General features: G+C 35.8%; 1 protein-coding gene across 20 annotated transcripts in view; it reads right to left on the bottom strand.

Moving 5' to 3' along the window:
- LOC105196047 overlaps positions 1-18,913 on the bottom strand; it is a 54,833-nt gene that overhangs the window by 9,452 nt on the left and 26,468 nt on the right. For 11 of the 20 annotated variants that reach the window (XM_026130485.2, XM_026130484.2, XM_026130498.2 and 8 more), the window contains 10 exons: positions 9,846-10,040; positions 9,235-9,745; positions 8,913-9,146; positions 8,541-8,837; positions 8,169-8,303; positions 6,982-7,727; positions 6,607-6,796; positions 6,003-6,311; positions 4,916-4,952; positions 3,214-3,356 (listed from right to left, as the gene is read on the bottom strand). In XM_026130485.2, coding sequence (XP_025986270.1) covers positions 3,214-3,356; positions 4,916-4,952; positions 6,003-6,311; positions 6,607-6,796; positions 6,982-7,727; positions 8,169-8,303; positions 8,541-8,837; positions 8,913-9,146; positions 9,235-9,745; positions 9,846-10,040 — 2,797 coding nt within the window. The remainder of the gene's footprint in view (positions 1-3,213; positions 3,357-4,915; positions 4,953-6,002; positions 6,312-6,606; positions 6,797-6,981; positions 7,728-8,168; positions 8,304-8,540; positions 8,838-8,912; positions 9,147-9,234; positions 9,746-9,845; positions 10,041-18,913) is intronic. The other 9 variants (XM_026130492.2, XM_039452262.1, XM_039452264.1 and 6 more) reach the window with 7 other exon arrangements.

The following is an 18,913-nucleotide window of genomic DNA, read 5'->3' as shown; positions in this document are numbered from 1 at the left end:
CAAACAAAGGCTCTGCTAGTCACATTGCCACGCACCACCGACAGAACGAGAGGCAAAAGAGCCAATGTTCATGAGTTCTTGAGTTGCTATACCAAATTACGGCTTTATTTTTCTCTTATGCACAGTAGTCATGCTTGTGTCCTCTATCGTATGCCGGATCAAGTCATTCACACATATAAATGCATTAGTCCGGTAGTATACACTTCTGCACACGATGCGATCTTCATTATGCAATTTTGCCTTCGGACAAGCTCACGCGGTGTCTGGAAGCTGTGCAACGTGCAAGCGTTATGTTCATTATGTTACAGAATACCAACGAACAAGCACACACGCGGATCTGCTGCTATTGTAATTCAAGAATGTGTGTTAATAGCGATGCTGCGTGTTTTTCGCTGTAAGTCTCTAGGTGTTTATCCAGCAACTCAGAACTCGAAGCGCGGTAAGGTTCTATTATCGTAACGAGCAGTCGATCAGTTTTATCTAATTTTGTTATCTCGAAAATGAACGATCAAAGAAATATAAGCAATTCATCACACATAAAATTATTTCTTCCCGTAACAATAATCAATTTTGCCTCAAAGTGTCTTTTCACAAGACAATATAGAGATTTAGATGCAAGCGTGAGTAAAGTTCTTTTGTTGGCACTATTCAAAAGCGTGAAGCACGAATTCTTTTTTTAATGCGATTTATTAAAAAGCTCAACCAATATATAATGTAATCGAATGAGATGTTAATCACCAAGGAATTTTAGCATCGAGATACTATTTAATCTTGGCCTTAATATTCTCTCTTTATTTTCATTGCCTACATTAGAGCACAGCTTAGCAGCCTTGCAATTAAACAGATTATCATGCACTATTGAAAGAATTTATTGATATTATAATAACTGCTCTTAATTTTTTTAATAAAGCAGAAATTATTTTTACAATATTTAATCACAAAAATACAACTTCTATCCTGAATCCCGACTAATATGCAATTAAAATGTTCTTGCAGCAACAAAAAAAATCCGCAATCCTAATCTACTCAACTATACATATACGTAAAATCTCGCTTCATGCGACAATAAGATATACCATTAAAAAAATGTTTGGCGATCTATATCCTTGAAAAATCAGATTGAACAAACAATGTATACAAGCGACTATTTACGTTCAATCTTGTAGGATACTGTCATCAGAATATCATAGTACTACCTAGCTATCGATTCGATACAATCGAATACAGATATCATTTTAAGTTTAAATAAAGTTTAAATGAATTCTACAAAATTCCTTACAATTTCATAAAAATTTTCTTAAAATAACGCCGCCTGTTATATCGCACCTAAATTTATTTTTCGCGTTCCCAGTTTTCTTCCTCTCTACCGACCAGTTGCACAGCAATTTATTGGATCTTTTGCATAGTTGAGAACATATTATAATTAATGAGTAGATCAATATCTCCCGTGAGTCAACACGGATTTCTTGCGCGTAAAATTGATCAAAAAACTACAGGAAAGCGGACATAGCAAGCAAACAGCAGATATATAAAACAAATATTGGCAAAGAAAAGAAAGAAAGAAAGAAAGAAAGAGAGAAAAGGAAGACTGACAAACACACAGAAATTACATCAAAATTACACTGAGAAGATGACAGTGTTCGGTGGTCAGGTGGTGGTGGTGGTGGTGTTGGTGATGTGAGGAAGGGGGACGCTACACTGAAACATTCAGGCCTCTTTGCACAACGGCCAGTTGACAATTATATTCAGATTAATTATTAGATAGGTAGACAGAAATCAGCATTTAGATTTCTCTCGAGGAAGAATCATGTCTCAAGTGATGACAAAAAACCGCGTAGAAAAAGAAAAATCACTAGTTAATTGTAACAAAAAATAGAGAAGAGATTTATCTAAATGCTGACGTTTGATTGCTTATGAGCAGAACCTAAGAGTAGGAGGAAAGAATTTACTGTTTCGTCAGCTTAATATTGACAGTTTCCTCGAAAGATTGAGGTATCAATATCGCAAACTATAAGAACTAATACGAAAAGATAACACATCGTAGCTCGTTATCTATGTTATACGTAAAAATATCAACTATGTAAACGAAAATACTATACACTATACACGGTCTGTGTACTATTATCTAAGGAGAATATTTTGATCAACTATCTATCCTTTTGCAAAAATATTTAACCATGTATTAAAGAATTGAAGTACAAACGAGTCTTAAGACGCAATTTAGTGGACACAGTACTCTTTCCTACAGAAAACTCTCAGGTTTAACTAATCACTTAAAATTCCAGCATTTTAACCATTTGAGGTAAATTAATGATTTCGAAATGATATGTAACACTAAAATACTCTATACTTGGTACAGAAGCGCAAATCCCTTGCAATTGTTACAGCTGTTATTGGCAATATCTTACAGCACTTATTTCGCAATTGCATCTAGACGAAAATTGAAATTTTGAATAGCCTCAAAAAGTTAAAAACCTTATTACATTGAAATACATTATTGCAGATGAGAATATTGCACTGTTGTTCACTACAAATTAAGTAGCAAATTAAAATAGTATAAAGCATTCAGAGCATGCTGCTAATTTCGTTATTATTATTCATAGTTTAGTTCTAACGGTCCCTGAAACGATTTTATAATCTCTAACAAATTTTCTTTTAAGTTTTCCATTTTCGTTTTTAACAGTTATCAAAACAATAATTAAGTGAATAATTGAGACGTTTAGTCAATATGTAAATTCTAATTTGTTTTGCTTCTCTTTATATATAAAGATTGTGTCTTCCAAACTTACAAAGTGCTACTGATCTAAACAGAACACAACATATCATATGTGGATGCATTATCTATCGAATATCGCGATATGCTCACTTAATTAGTAGTTACTGCTCTTAAGAACAAAACATTCTAGGAAAATAATAGCTTTCAAGTGATTTACATCGCACTTAATAATTCACACTGTATTCCATCTTTTTTTTTTCGATGCTTCGCCAAAATCTTTAGAAAAAGTATTCTTATATACTGGTTCTATTTGTACATAAGATATATAAATATATATATATATATATAAATTATGCTTTTTATATACACATATCTGTATATAATCGTATATACACATCTTTCGCAACTGACGTATATAATTAGTTAAAAAAAAAAAAAACATATCTCAGTTCTGAGATGAAGATAAAAAAGAAGTGCGTTTCCATACACATATGTACCTTTATTCTGGAAACAGCTTCCTCTGCTTGACACATGCGAGTCGACTTCGTCGGCTGACCTTCGCATACCAGTTGCGTGGATCCTAAGTACCTCGCACGAAACAGAACACCTTCGATCAACACTGATGGATAGTCCAATAAGTCTGAAAGAGGCACAGACACATACCATTTAGGATTTTTTATTCCATTCGCTTCACGATGCAGCGTGCCAAAAGCGGCCAAGTGTTCGGAAGAACACTGAGGCAGTGTGACAGATGTTATTAACGTATTCAATAACTGATCTTCTTGTTCCATTTCGTTTGAATCTTCAGTTAATGTTAGAAGTCTCATATTGTATAGTGATATAACTTTATAATTAAATAAAGTTATAAAATCTTTATCTTTATGATCTTGTTTGTTTTCGTAATTAGATCAATTAACATTTTTCATTTCTGTTATTCACGTAAAAACTATATCGCGTGTCTAATTTTATTTAATTTACGACACATATAAGCACGACAAACGATTGTAGCACGTGAAATGAATGCACAGTCACATCATATTGAGAGATTATGACACTTATGACTCCTGAATACACCGCTTATCAATATAATTGGTGAATTCCTTATCAGGGAATACAAATAGAGGAACGTAAATATCTTAACATCTCAAATCTCAGAGAGTGATCTACAGATGGCACATACGTACACATAATAAATTTAGAAGTACACTTTGATAAAACACATCACATTGTTACACATAAACAAGATAGAAATACTGGATTATCAAGAAATATTAGGTGCGTATATAAGTCTTTGGGCTCAATAGATGCTGCAAGTTCTTTTAAGTGCCGAAAAGCAGAGCATAGATCTGTCAATATTTATCAGTAACTTTTTCTGTCAAAATTCGTAAGTTAATATCCACTAGATTGCGTATAGCGTATATTAGCCTCACTATCGCAAGATCGTCCAGACGTTTTTGCTTGTTTTTGCGATCAAAATCACCTTATTTATTAGCGAATTATCTTTCGCAGATTCGAATTGACTTAGCATTCTCTCCGAATACGTCAGAAATGTTTTTTTCTATTATTTGAAATATTTGTTTCTCTCCTAAATTCATACATGATTATTACACGTATACGTACTTTTCTTCCCACATTTTTTTTATTTAAAAATATAGTTTACTCAAATTTAGTTAATTTCTTTTCAAATGATAGCTTTGCTTCTTAGTAATATGTAAACTGCGTACCTTTCGACTGCTTACACGCTTTAAGTATCATTTCATCCTTATTTCTTTTATCAAATGTTAAACAAGGATAAATGATAAGCGCTGTGAGCAGCAAAACCAGACAAAAAAAACGCAGCTATATTAACACACTTGCCAATAAAAAACGTCGGTTACAACATCTATTGAAAACTCATTAAATTTTTTGCATTCGTCTAGTTCTATAAAACCGCCAAATAATATGGTGCCGTGAATGGTATTCATTTTAAATTATAACTATCTTTAATACTTGTAGTAATAATATAATAGTATATAATTATCAAATATATACACTATAAAGTACCTACCATAAAATATTGATTGAATACAGATGCCAAATTTATATATCCAAGTGAGCAAAAAGAGAAATATTATATTAGCGTCATAACATTAATAATACTCTAATGATTAAAAAAATCATTAAAGAAAACAAAAAATATTAATAAAAATGCAACTGTACCTTCTTTGTTTCTGCTCTTTTTCTTTCCCTCCTTATCCTGAAAAATAGAATAGAAAATGCACTTCGTATGATAGTGCAGATAAAATTTTGATAAATACGCTCGCAATTAATCTCGTTAAATATGTAATCATGTATGTATAATCATTTAAGCTGGAGGAAGTGCTAACCATGCAGCAACTGCGATATAAGAAAGCTAATAAACATTAATTTGTTCCTATTTATGTCTAGAAACAATAGTAGTAACAGTTGCAATAGTATAGTAGTAGTAGTAGTAAAAATAGTAGTAATAATAATAGTAAAATAGGCACTAAATGCTATCGCAATTTTATAATCCTTTTTTATTGCGAAGCAACATATTATAACAATTATTTTACAAAGCACAAAAATAAAAATTATTAGTTATTTTTAATTATATATTAATTTTTGGGGTATAAATAGAGCCTAAACTAGAAAAAATGTTATATAATATGTATATAATGCTTATGTTCGTATGTTCGTATAACATTTTTTTCTTGTTTTGGTCTCTAGATCCTTCCCTTGAAGCATATATAATTAAAAATCATCCTATATAAAGCATTTCATTATCATTGCCATTATTTGTGGATACGAAATAATCTAATATGAACAATATTTTTTATAAATATAACAATATTTCTGTTACAAATTAAAATAAGCATAATAAGCGAAAGCCATAAAGGAAAACTAAATAAGATAAAAAAAAGTACCTTTTCTCTTTAAAAAAAAAATCAGCTTAAACATTTTTATGAATTATTTTTCAGCAATAACAAAAGAAATATTTTTTTTCTATTGTTTTTTTTATCTTCTCATAAAACTTGTATATTAAAAATTATAAAAAATATTTCAATAATGATCAAATATCTATATACTATTATTTGAGAACGCATTTGAATCAATAAATGATAATGGAAATTATATTTAAGCTGATTGGTATATATCTCGTTTAGCAACAGAAGGATAGTATTGTCATGCACCAACGTGTGCTATTTTACCGCAAGCTCACTAGAAATATAGATATCTATAGTCACTAATAGTAAAACAGATTCCGTGGTAGCATTTGAAAGGGCACCTTTTTCACCTTGTTGTTGGATTCCTTGAGGCTCTGAGGGGATGAGGGGGAGTTTTTGACTGGGGTCTTCTGCGGACTCGATGTAGGTTGCGCGGGAGTGGCTACTTCGCACTCGTTAGAAGACGACGATTGTATAACAGACACTATAGGAGGAGGGGAGATCGAGGCAGACGTCGAGGGTATGGGCTCGGAAGGCGCTAGCGTTTCTATCGGGGCGACACTCAAAGTTTTAGGAGGGGTTTGCTTTGGAGTAGCGACTTTCGCATTCATTGGCGGTAACATAGTCCTAGTCTTAGGCTTCCTCCACCCCTGCATAACACCAAGACGATATTAGTAGAACACTGATACCATCGAATCGCACAGAATACAGGGAAATGTAGATTATTCGTATCCTCTTTTTTTTCCTGAATTTAAACGCATTAACACCACCACAATATTACCTAGTAGAAAGTTGTAAATGGAACATCTATATAATATATTGTCAGTGCTTATTTAATTTAATCTAAGTATCCTTGTTTAGGAAATAGGTTTCGCCATCCCTATAAAATTGATTAGCAAGAACAACACGATAATATGGAATGTTAAGCGAGAAACGTATACCCACCTTATCATCGTAAAATCCTTGGTCGTCTGTTCTCTGTTGTCCGAGCAACCGATCCGTTTCAAGATCAGTATCTGCCTCCTCCTCGTCTGGACACTCCTCAATTTCCACATCGGCTTCGTCACCTATACGTCTCGCGTCAGATTCTTCGCTATTGCTTTCCATGCAGACTCTTCGCCTGCCATCCATTATACTGCATTTTAGTTAGATGCGTTTACACGCAATACAGAGGTATCCCAAAGGGTATCCCAAACGTATATTTGATGACGCAAAGGGGAACATTTACGGTGGTAAGTAAAAAAGTATCAAGGCAAAATACTGAAACAAATTTCAACAATTGGAATACCCTTAATCCGCATAAAACAAAATGTAAAATACCTCGGTATCCATATCGGACTAACGCTCGGTTCCGGTGGTTCTTCCGATGGCGATTTCACAGGTAGAGTTTTAGTCCTTTGCAGAGCCATTCTAATATCTTTGATGGCCGCTTCCACTTCTCCACAGTTTACGTCTAAGGAAACACTTTGCCGTCCTTGAGGTGCCGGCGGCGGCGGGGTGCCCAGTGGATCCAATCCATCGAGTTGCAGCTCGTTCGTGTCGTACGAATTTTCCTTCTTCGCGATAAACAAATCGGGAGACGTAGTTTTCAACGTGTGTAAAATATCCTTTGTTACATTTAGACTAACATCTTTCCCGGAATCGTTCTCATTCGTGCCTAACATGTCGTTACGAGTTCTCTGTATGATTTCCTTCTCTATTTCGTTTATTTGCCGCTTCATGAGCATCACAGTGGGATTATTGTTGTCAGTGTCGCTCGCGTGTCCGCTAGACAGACCATCCTCTAACACTGGCATGCTAGTGTATATTCTCAAGGAATCCGAATTATTTCCCAAATCGCCGACCGATCCGAGAAGGCCACTTGCCGGCATCAATTCGTTATCCATCATCATGAGGGACACCTCACTGTCTAAATCGCCGCAATTGCTGTCGCAGTCAGTTGTCTCGGGGCTCAGTGTAAAATTACGTGAGTGTCCCACTTGCAAACCGACTTCGGTCTCTCCAAGATCTTCACTACTGCCAGTACCTACCGAGAGGTCCAAGAAATTGTTTTCGTGTTCACCTGTCTAAAAAAAGCAGGAAAAAGCCAAGTCAATATTTACCTCGTAATACCGCGATTAGTGTTTTAAACGTGGAGAAGTTCGAGCAACTACGTGGTGTAACTTAAAAACTCTGTCTATAAATATGGATTTATATTTAGAATCTACATGACTACTAGAAGAAATGTAATTTCCAAACATTGGTAATTAATACTTTAAAGTTGCCAAAAACACATTGTTTATGTTACAAATATTTTTGTTTATTGCATCTAACTTTATGACATAAATAAACATTACGAATCTTAAAACTGCAAAACTTTATCAACATGGAAACTGGGCTAACAAAATTAACGCTTTTAAAAAAATTAATTGTTAAAAAGTAAGTTTCTTATTTTATATATATATATATATGTCATGCTATATATATATATATATATATATATATATATATATATATGTCATGCTTACATTTTGTGGAAATTCCGCCCGTTGTTTCTTAGGAGATTCATGTACCATAACCTCCTCTGTTGCAGGTGGGCCACTGGCTAATCGCTGACCAACATACGCACTTCCACCTTGTCTTCGTAATTCATAATCAAGATCCTTGCAATAGAAAGTATTTTTTTAATCATTTACAAGTTCTTAGTTTATTCTTCAGTATGCACGCTTATATTTAAAAAATTGCTCACTTGGAGTTTTATTAAAAATATCAATTCTTACGGATATATTTTTCTAATTGTGAACTTTCACATGTATCTATTCTAGATATACTTTACAAAAGAAATGTTACATCTCGTAAACAAATATATTTATAAATTTTTTGTTTCAGCAAAAATTTACCTGGAAAGGAAATGATTCTATATTGTTTTCCTTCTCTTTCGTCGGTGCCGGGCATTTGAAAAATTCTTCTAGCACTTTCCGTGTCTCTGAGAATTCGTACAGATAATCGAAAGTGCTACCTCCGGGCGAGACAAGACTGCTTATATTATCAGCAGGCAAAGTCGATGGCTTTAAGGAGTCTTCTTCTTCCTCTTCGACCTTTGGCGATGGAGATGAAGAATTTATAGGCTGATCTTCGGTGCTAATATTTTCTATCACAGTCTTGTCTACTACGATTTCTGCAGAAGTATCCTCCTTCTTAAAATATAAGATACAAAGTATCAGAGACTGTTGAGCCATTCAGTACAAATTTCGTAAATGATATAACTTTACCTCATTGTGATTTGGTGTTGTTGGCAATACTCTTTGCGGGAAACCAGGCCTCGGTGTCATGTACATTGAAGGTGACGATAATAAGCTGGGAAGCTGTGTATTCTCGCGAACCCCATAACGTCTCGGGCTGCCAGAATACTGAGCGATTGGTAATTCACCAATAACTCTCGCGACTTTATGATTACGTTCTGGAGAAGGAGAATCTGCCTCGCAATCGCTCGCCGGGGTGACAACCTGCAAAAGTTGAATGCAAAAGCTCCGTGGAAAGTCCTTCGCAATTACGCAACACGCGGTATTATCTCTCTACGTTACGCATCGTTACTTTGAAAAATTCCGAAGAATTGCGATGATATGCCGTCGTAGGACTAGGAGTACTGCCGACGCTGGAACTCGGCGGTTCCGGCGCGATACGACCTCGCTGCGAATCATCCGTCTCCAAGTCCAGACTCGTCGTCGTAACCTGATTCGTATTGCTCGATGCCAAGTCCAGCCGCAGTCCTTGCCAATTGTCATCGATATCGTCGAACACCACAACCTCGCCGTCGCTGACAATGGCCATACTTCTCGCGGGTGTGTTGTGATTCGACTGATAATCTACGCAGCTCTTTGGTAGTCCATAGTCCAGATCGGTAATACTCTTCGGTATGGTATACTCTACATTATTGCTATTCAGGATCGAATCATAATTGATTATGCGACTGCTGCGGTTGCTCTTAGGTGAGTCGTAATCGAGAATGGATTTCGTGGCGTTACGTCGCACCGAGTGTACCTCAGAGGCGAACACGGTCTCCGTCACTTCCCGATTCGAGCGTTGCTTTCTGGTCTCACCGCATCTGAAAAATCCACAATTAATTTATAGAACACGCGATAACGTTGCGGTGTGGACAACGTGGCCGGAGCCTTCGTGCAACTGATCAAACAAAACTTAATTACCGGCTCCGTAACTCCCATATGGTCTGCGAGCTGGGGGACTTATTATTCTTCTTAACAGACAGCTTATTATCAGTTTGAATGTCCTCGTTATTTATGGAATTCGATGCAGCCAGAAATCGCGACTTCCTAGCTGCCACCTTCCCTCGGCTCTCCCTCTGCGAGAATACCTCTCGGCCACCAGCGATTTCTATAATTCTGTAGGGCAATTACAAAAGTCGTTACATACTCGCGCGACGATTTTTACGACTGCTGGGGGACAGTCCTAAGTTGTACAATGATAATTTTGGATCTCATCTCACTCGAGCTCAAATTCATGTAAGATTACAAGGTCGGTCCGCGACTCGCTTCTCCTACATAGGCGCGAGTCGCGACCGCGCCTCTAGATACTCCGGTTCGTGGCAGACTCGTTCTCTTCCCGAGACTTCCTCCACATGTTCTCTTCGAACGTGTTTCCAATGCGTCTCAACCTAAAGCCGTTTTCAAAACAGATGACTCACGCGGACTCATACTCTGTACAAAATATTCTACTACGCGAGCTCATTCCCATAAATCTTCGCAAGGTTCGGAATACAGAGTGATACAGAGCGAGCGTCATAAATCTCGATGTCAAACGCGATCCGATGTTTGCGCAACGTACCATACCGCGTCTCGATCGACGAGCGACACATTCGCTCGCTCGCTCGCTCCGTCGTCAGATCGCGCACGTGGAGGTAAGTGGCGGGCGGCCACCTGACGAGGCTCGACGCTTGACAGACGGAGTTAACCCCAAAGCTGGAGCGTGGGGTGCTCCGCGACTCGCGCCGCGATCGCATTTAATACGACGCGTCCGTTCGGACCGATCCCCGGTCCTCACGCACAACTTATCAGTCGTCTTAAGAGTGACATGGGCCTCCGTCGGGCACGGGGCATCTGGAATGCTTTATTGAAAAATGTTCATCGAGTCCCCGCTGGCACGGTACAGCACGGTAGCGTTCACGAGGGAGAAATGTGTGTGGACGTGTGCATGTATGTGCACGTAGGAGAAAACGGGCGCGACTTTTAAGCCCGTAATTCCCGTGACGCCCATCTGGATGCGCTCCCGTCGCCTTCGAGAGAACAAACTCGGTCTTATCTCTCGTCGACGATTTACGGAGCACGTCGAGGAGGATCAACGACGGATCGAGGCCGACCGCGGCCCCGAGCACTCGAAGTAGACCCTCCTCTATCTTGTATTAAAAAAATATATATGTAGGTCTGTTAAAAAAAAACTGATAGAAAAAAATAATAGAAATAGATTAAAACTTTATCTTTTATATTTTGTGGTAAAATTATCGTTTCAATTGGATCCACATTTGAGCTACTGTAACAAAATTATTTATTTTTTATCGTTTCTTAACAGTCTTAAACAATTGAATACTAATTTGAACGTGTATGTTTTTTGTACAACTGAGTTTTGTACAATTGAGTTAAGTATCTAATCCAATCTGAAAATTATGATTTGTTTTATATATGTATATTAAAAATGATACATAATTTACATGTAAGAAATTTTAATTATTTATATATAAAAAACAAAATCTAAAATCAAAGTATTACACATACATAATATATAAAATAGACATGTATAAACTGAAAACATGATTAATTTTGCAAAAAAACAGTAAGATAGACATTGATTAAAAATAATAATTAAATGATACAATTAACAGCATAAAATATAAATTTGATATTACACAAACTAAAAATACAAGAGAATTTTTCTTATCTAATTCTATCTTTTGAGCAAATCTTTTAAGTAAGGAAAATAAATGTGTCCCAGTGAGCCATGTCCCTATAATCGGACATTTAACAAAAACTTATTATCATTAATATGCTTTAATGTTTTTTTTATATTACAATGTATAATTGTAATTATCATTAAAATTTTTATATCTTAAAATTTTTATGAAGATTACATATTTTAAAAGTTATAAAAGTTAACGTTAAAAAATAAATTTGTTATATAACTAGATTAAAGTTTACATGTTGACGATATCTTTAAAATTTTTTTAAGAAACATTATGCATTTGTCAAAAATTTTTTTGTATTTATTTTATAAAGGATATTCGGTTCAAGTGTTTTATAAGTTTTTATTATTTTCGGAGTAATTAAAAAATTTTTTGTATTTTTGTTTGTTAATATTAACGTTTCATATTTTATATTTTAATTATTTTTATAGGTTACTTTATCTCGTGGAACCTTGTGAAAATTTAACAATCTAGAATGTTAAATGTTCAACCATCCAGACATTTATCTTATGCATATAAAAAAAAATTTCAGACCATTCCAAAAAGACAAGTTGAACTCTACTGGTTTGCACGCCGAATAGTCGGTGGAATACAAACCAGGTAAGCACAGCTTTAACCCTCCAAAGCTGACCTCAAAATCTGTAACATAGTTACTGACACAGGATCTGTGTAAGACTGGTAACACCCATTCAAAATTTATGTTATCTAAGAAAGATATTAATTAATTTCAAGGAATCATAATGACACTAATCTATATAAAATAGAATAAATACTAATAATAATTAATGTAAAACCATAATAGCACAATTAAACTTTAAAAAGGCTAATAATCAAAGTAAATCTTAGTGTTCAATAAGATTTCTGATTTTGCTAATTATTTAGAATAGGGGCCTCACTCCAAATCTTAATAAAAATATACTCGTTCGACGCGTTTTCACTCAAAATAAAAATCTGGAAGAAAAACGTTACAGTCTGCTCCGCGAAATGAGTTATTGCGTTGAAGTTGGTTGGTTGAATTAGAGTTGTTAAGATATTTGCCATGTTAACTAATAATTTATAAGGCCACGGTCCGATTTATGTTCAAAATGCTATTTGCATCTATTTTTATTGCTCTTTAAACATTTTTTTGCGGGACAGCGATTTCGCTAAAAACAATGCGTACTTGCTCCGCCGTTGCCTGGTGCCTCTTTCCTCCTCCTCTCTTGTTCCTGCTTGTTGCTTTTTTGTAGCACCAGCACTCTTACGAAAACACTACTATTTATGGCCAGCAATAATCACCTCGATGATTACGCGACATCCTGGACTCTCGTGTACAACGCGCAGTTCATTACATTGCAACAACGGGAAGTTAACGCGCAGACGACGAATTTCGAGCGCCAGGAAATCGCGCATTTACCTTCATGCCGCGCCACAAAGCGTGACATAACCTTTTGACCGATTGGCCGCAGCCGTTGCTAACATACAACACGTGTGTCTCTGGACGATTGTTTGTCTCTGGACGATTGTTATATCCGCGTTCTCACGTACGCTGATAAATATATGAAATAACACTGAAAACAAACAAACACCCATGGATCGAAAAATGTGATCGATTGACGGCGGACGGCCGATGGATCCCCGACGCCGTCGCTCGCACGATGAACTTCGGTCGAACTGAGGCTCACGAAATTCGCGATCTAACAAGTTGCCGGTACACTTGTGAGTACATACGGCGATGATTACTTTGGCATGAAGATTGTACGGCATCTTGCACGAGGATAACCACGAGGTTATGCAACATGCGGTTATCTTCACGCGACTAGCGCGACTCCTTACTAAGTAGGCGCCTACTTCGTAGGAGGGCGCGCCAATCGTGTGAAGATGACCACTAACACCGACGAGAGACTATTAAAGACCGTCAACCCTGGGTAAATTTTCGAGGCCGTCACTGGGGCCCCAGGGGCCCGGCGGTAATTGAAGAGCGATGACGTTATCAACTATATGATTGTTAATACAAATATTTGAATAATACGTTATTAAAATCTTGATTTTTTTATTATACAAATACTTCATAAGCAAATATGCATACTTATATTTAATAATATCATTGTATATTGCTTTAAAATTGTAATTCTTTTTGATCAGTTATTATCTCTGTCGATAATCAAACTTGGATGTTAACATCAAAACTGCAATTTTTAATAAAAATCGAGAATTTTTGGATTACAAATACATAAGCATATCTATGAAACTTCAAGATAACAATAAATTATAAAATTAGTACTGTATTGTCAGTTTATCATTAAAAATTTAACAGTCACACAAACTCCCGTAAGGTTAGCGGTCTTTAATAGTCTCTCGTCGGTGCCACTAATAAACTGCGTGTGGTGCATGGTCAACCTCGGAAGCGTCGTGCAAGGTACTGTGCGATCTTCATGTCAGATGACCGCCGTATTACCGCCGTACTCAAAGTACATACACAGGCAACTTAGATCCCGAATTTCGTGAGACACCGTTCAACCGATGCTCGTCGCGCGAACGATGACGCGCGGCGTCAGTGATCCGTCGCTCGCGCAACGGTCGATCGCATTTTTCGATTTGTCGGTGTTTATTTTCAGACTCAATCCATACATTTATCAGTCTACGTAAGAATGCGGACATAATAATTATTCAGAGACATGCGTGTATTGTGCGTTAGCAACGGTTGCGGCCATCGGACCGAAGTCGCGCGCTGCGGCGCGGCAAGGTGAAAGTATCGCATGAAGGTTTCCGCGCGTCCCTATCGTTCGACTCGTTCGAGAGTCGTCCGTCGGCTAACGTCATTGCCGTCGAGTGCCGAGTGACGCGAATTGCAGTTCGCAGATAGCGTTTGCCATTTCACGTTAAATTTCCTGTTGTCGCGACCTAACAAGATGCGCATCACGCACAACGGAAGTTTCGTTCAAGTGCAAGATGCCGCGTAATCTTCGTATCAAAGTGATATCGCCGTATGTATGTACAACAAACGTGCCGTCCGCGGTCCGAGCAAAGCTTGTCGCGTGATCGACGGCATTAGTGATCCGTCGGTCGTCGGTCGATGGTATTTTTCGATCCACGAGTGTTAGTTTTCCGAGTGTTAGTTTTCACTCGTAATTCGTACGTTTATCAGCATACGTGAGAATGCGGTTATAATAATTCGGAGACTCACATCGGCGCGTGGGTGTGTGCAATAGCTGCGGCTAACCGGTCGAAAGGTTATGTTGCGCGTCGCGGCGCGTCGTAAATAAAGTGATCGCGCGTATCCACGCTCGAGATTCGTTGTCTATCGCAGAGTGCCGTCCAGAATGTCGCGCGTCAAGGTGATTATTGCTGGCCACAAGTACAGTAGTAGTGTTTTCGTGTCATAAAAACGACAAGCAGGAACAAGGTAGGAAGAGGATGAGGAGGAGGACCTGAGAGAGACACTAGGCAACGGCGGAGCAATCACGAGGTAAACGAGTACATAATTTATAAATTTCTAATTGTTATTTTTTGTTATATATCTTTGCTGATCTATGGGCTTTAATGGATTAAGCTAATGGGCTAGCATTGTTTTTAGCGAAACGGCTGCCCCGCAAAAAAATGCTTAATGAACAACAAAGATAGATGCAAATAGTACTTTGAACATGAATTAAACCGTGGCTTTAGTCAATGTGGCAGATATCTTAGCAGTTCTAACTCGCTAACTTTAACTTTAATAACTCGCTTCGCGGAGCAGGCCGCTACGTTTTTCTTCCAGATTTTTTTATTTGAAGTGAAAACGCATCAAATGAGTATATTTTTATTAAATTTAAAGAGTGAGGTCTCTATTTTAAATAATTACTGTAAAATCAATATATTAAATTGATAATTGATTTAATAACACTGATGCTAATAAGCATTCCTAATACATTGATGTTAATAAATATCGTAAAATACTATAAAGAACTTTCTGTAAAAAATAATGAGTACTAACTTTATTTTAATAATAATTCAAAGATTTATAATTGACCAGTAGTTCCATTGTTAGCTCCGAAGGGTCAAAATCTGCCGGAAATCGATGACTCGTATTTTCGTACAGGAAATTAAAAAAACTTGTGTTGTGCACATAAAGTTTCATTATTAACCGACATTTTCATGGAGCAATTTAAAATTATCGGCTATTCACGCTCACCGACTATAAGGATTGAACGACGAAAATATTGGAAAATAAGAGGTACTCGTACGTCTATCTACAAACGGATTATCATTGTCGATAAGCAAGTCACTTTGAGTGCCAATCGATTAGTAATGACAAACCGATACCACGTCACAGATTCCTTACGATGTCTGTCTCGTTTCATGAAAAAGTTACTTTATCTCTGACTATCGAGCGCCTCTGGGACGATAGAACAAAATTTGAAAAGATATATTAGACATCGTACGCATCATAAATGTAGGGCGGCTTTCACGTTCGATCTTTCTCGACATCCAGTTTGATTATTTTCACAGGTTTTCGGATATGAAAATGGGATCAAAAGTACAAAATGACAAATATAGAGAATATTTTTCAATTCCGATAAAACTGTGTTTGCGATGAGCTTTTTGGGGTGAATATGAAAATGGTGGTTGCCAAACCATATAAAATCTAAAGTAGCAGATTGCCGTTATGGCGAGAAATAAAGTATCTCTAAATTTCAATGAAACCCTGTATAGACAGACGTTTTTAGGGTCACGAAATGAAGATTCATAAGACGAAAAGTATAATGAAGTTTATATTGGTGAGAACTATGTAGTAAGAGCCAAAATTTTCTGCTCTAATTTATATCACTAATAAAACTACATTTCTTTATCATGGAAATACAAGAAATATTTTATTCATATGTCTTACGGTGTGAATATCGTCAGAAATTTAGAATATCCGAGTATTTGAATAATCGCCACGTGAGGATAATATTGCGCTGAGTCTTTGCCCCATAGTTAATTCAAAAAATTTCGAATCAAATAACTTTTTATATCATGTTTTATAATAGTTTTTTTTTACAATACATGCAGAAATATGTCAATCTAGTGCTAACAAAAAAAGGTTAATCAATTTTGGCTATCTTCTTTAGTAACGATTATCTTTGCGAACAGTATTTTCTTGATAATAGTCTTAAAATAAACTCACCATTTGTTCGAAACAAGTAACATTGATTTTAATTAAATGTGTAGAAAAATATATAGAGTAAATTACTTGAACTAAATGAATATTATTTATTTCATAAGTTGATATGTATCGGCAAATTATAAGTTCATCGAATTTATTCAAAATATATTCGCTACAAGTTAGGCAATACTTCAATCAAGAATGTTAAGATGAAAAAAAATTCAATTTACTTATTATTCTGACTTTTCTTCGATAAAATTTTATGATATTATGATAACGAGTTTTTCTAAAATTTCTGATATAAATCTGAAATAAATTTCAAGATAATTATTGGAAAAATATTCATTGCTAAAAATAATCATTATTTACTAAAAGAATTGCAGGCATAATTTATTATTATTATTATTATAAATTACTAATTTTTATTTTCCACGAATATTAATTATTATAGATATTAAATAAAGTTTTTAAAATTATTGAAATTATGTAAAAACTTTCTAGAATTTTATTTATATTCATAAATTTTATAAATTCATAAAATATATTTTAACAAATAAAAGTTTCATATATTTTACTTTTATCATCTTCACTGTTTTCAATTATTCAAATTGTCACATTTATATAAATTTATATTAAAATATTTTTATACGAGGAAAAAGGTAATTGAGTAGTAATCGTTTTTCTTAACAGTTACAATCGATAATAGTCGATTGTAACTGTTAAGAAAAACGATTACTACTCAATTACCTTTTTCCTCGTATGAAATATTTTTCTGCGTATACTTTTCTATAAGAGTGTTTAAGTAATTCCTTTTAAATTGAGTCCTTTTAAATTGGGCCCTAATGATATTTATTAGAAATATAACTTTTCAAATACGCTCGGACATGTTTCAAAGGACGCGAAATGGTTCGAGTCCTTTGATAAGAAACTGGCTGCGACCTGGCTGCGAATCGCGCGATGTTATTGCCGACGGCGAAGACGACGTTTCGTCGTCGTGAGAAGTCACGTTCGCGGAAAGAGAGGGAAAAAATATTTGCAGGACGGATTACACTGTCGCGGGGCATATTGACTTGTTTGCCTATACATCAGGACAGCCCGCGCGCGACACATTAACGGCAGGCGCGAGGAAGAGAGGCTTGATATTTGACTGACATTTCCGCCCGGGTATATCGCCGGTATTAAGCTTGAAATTAACGGCCCGTTGAATATACATGGACATGGCGCGCGAGAATCGTCGTCGCTCTATGTCGAGCTCTGTGGAAACCTCTGTAGAAGCTGTATCGGCTATCGAAACCGGGCGTTCGTGTCCACTATAGATACACACAAAGACCGTACGTCAAATGGACTTTCATCGTGACGACGGACACGTTTCATCGCGAGCGAACGCTCGAATTTAACGTCGCGATACGACACGTAACACACTTTTGCGTGTACACAAGTGTTCGCACACGTCGGCTTCTGCCGCCCGTTATCGATTCCTCCGCGCGATTTAACCGTTCAAACTCGGTAATTCGAACGCCCCTCAATTAACTTTAATTTCTATTTTAATTCATTTCGTTTTTAAATATTGAAACCGTGACCTTTAGCGCACTTTTCATTCGTGCTGTTACTATATTCGCGTTTTTTTTTTCCTTTACTTTACCACTCAATTTTTTGAAAATATCGAACCGAATAGGTCGATAAAGTTTACTGATACCGAATAGATTTACTGATTACGAATAGAGTATAACCTATTCGCAAATTTTGTTTTACAAGAATGTACTTTTATTTGTATTTTCAAGTATTAAAAAATTTTTCAATAACAATATTATTAGTGATACACTCAAAAAAATAGTTTTGCAAGTACGGCTATAATTTTTTGACTAAAAAAATTAACTAATGTAGATGAATGATTAGCAAATATTGTGATATTGCATATGTTGGTTACTTAGCCAACTTATTTAAATAACAAACAGAATTTAAATCTGAACTATTTGTAAAATTTTTTTGTCGCGCGTGCTCATATTAAACTCAATCATATTTGTTATAAAATTTGACTGCATACTGAGAGCAAAAATTATTAAATTTAAATAAATATAATGAAATACATATTAAAATTTAGTAATTTTGCTCTCTAATAAAATACATATTTACTCGATGTAAATATATATTTATTTAATACAAGAACTACTAATTTAAGTATCATTTTTTATAAAATA

Source organism: Solenopsis invicta, chromosome 7 (genome assembly GCF_016802725.1).
Source record: "Solenopsis invicta isolate M01_SB chromosome 7, UNIL_Sinv_3.0, whole genome shotgun sequence".
Taxonomy (NCBI): domain Eukaryota; kingdom Metazoa; phylum Arthropoda; class Insecta; order Hymenoptera; family Formicidae; genus Solenopsis; species Solenopsis invicta.
Note: the sequence above shows the minus strand (reverse complement) of the source record. Positions and strands in the feature narration are given on the sequence as shown.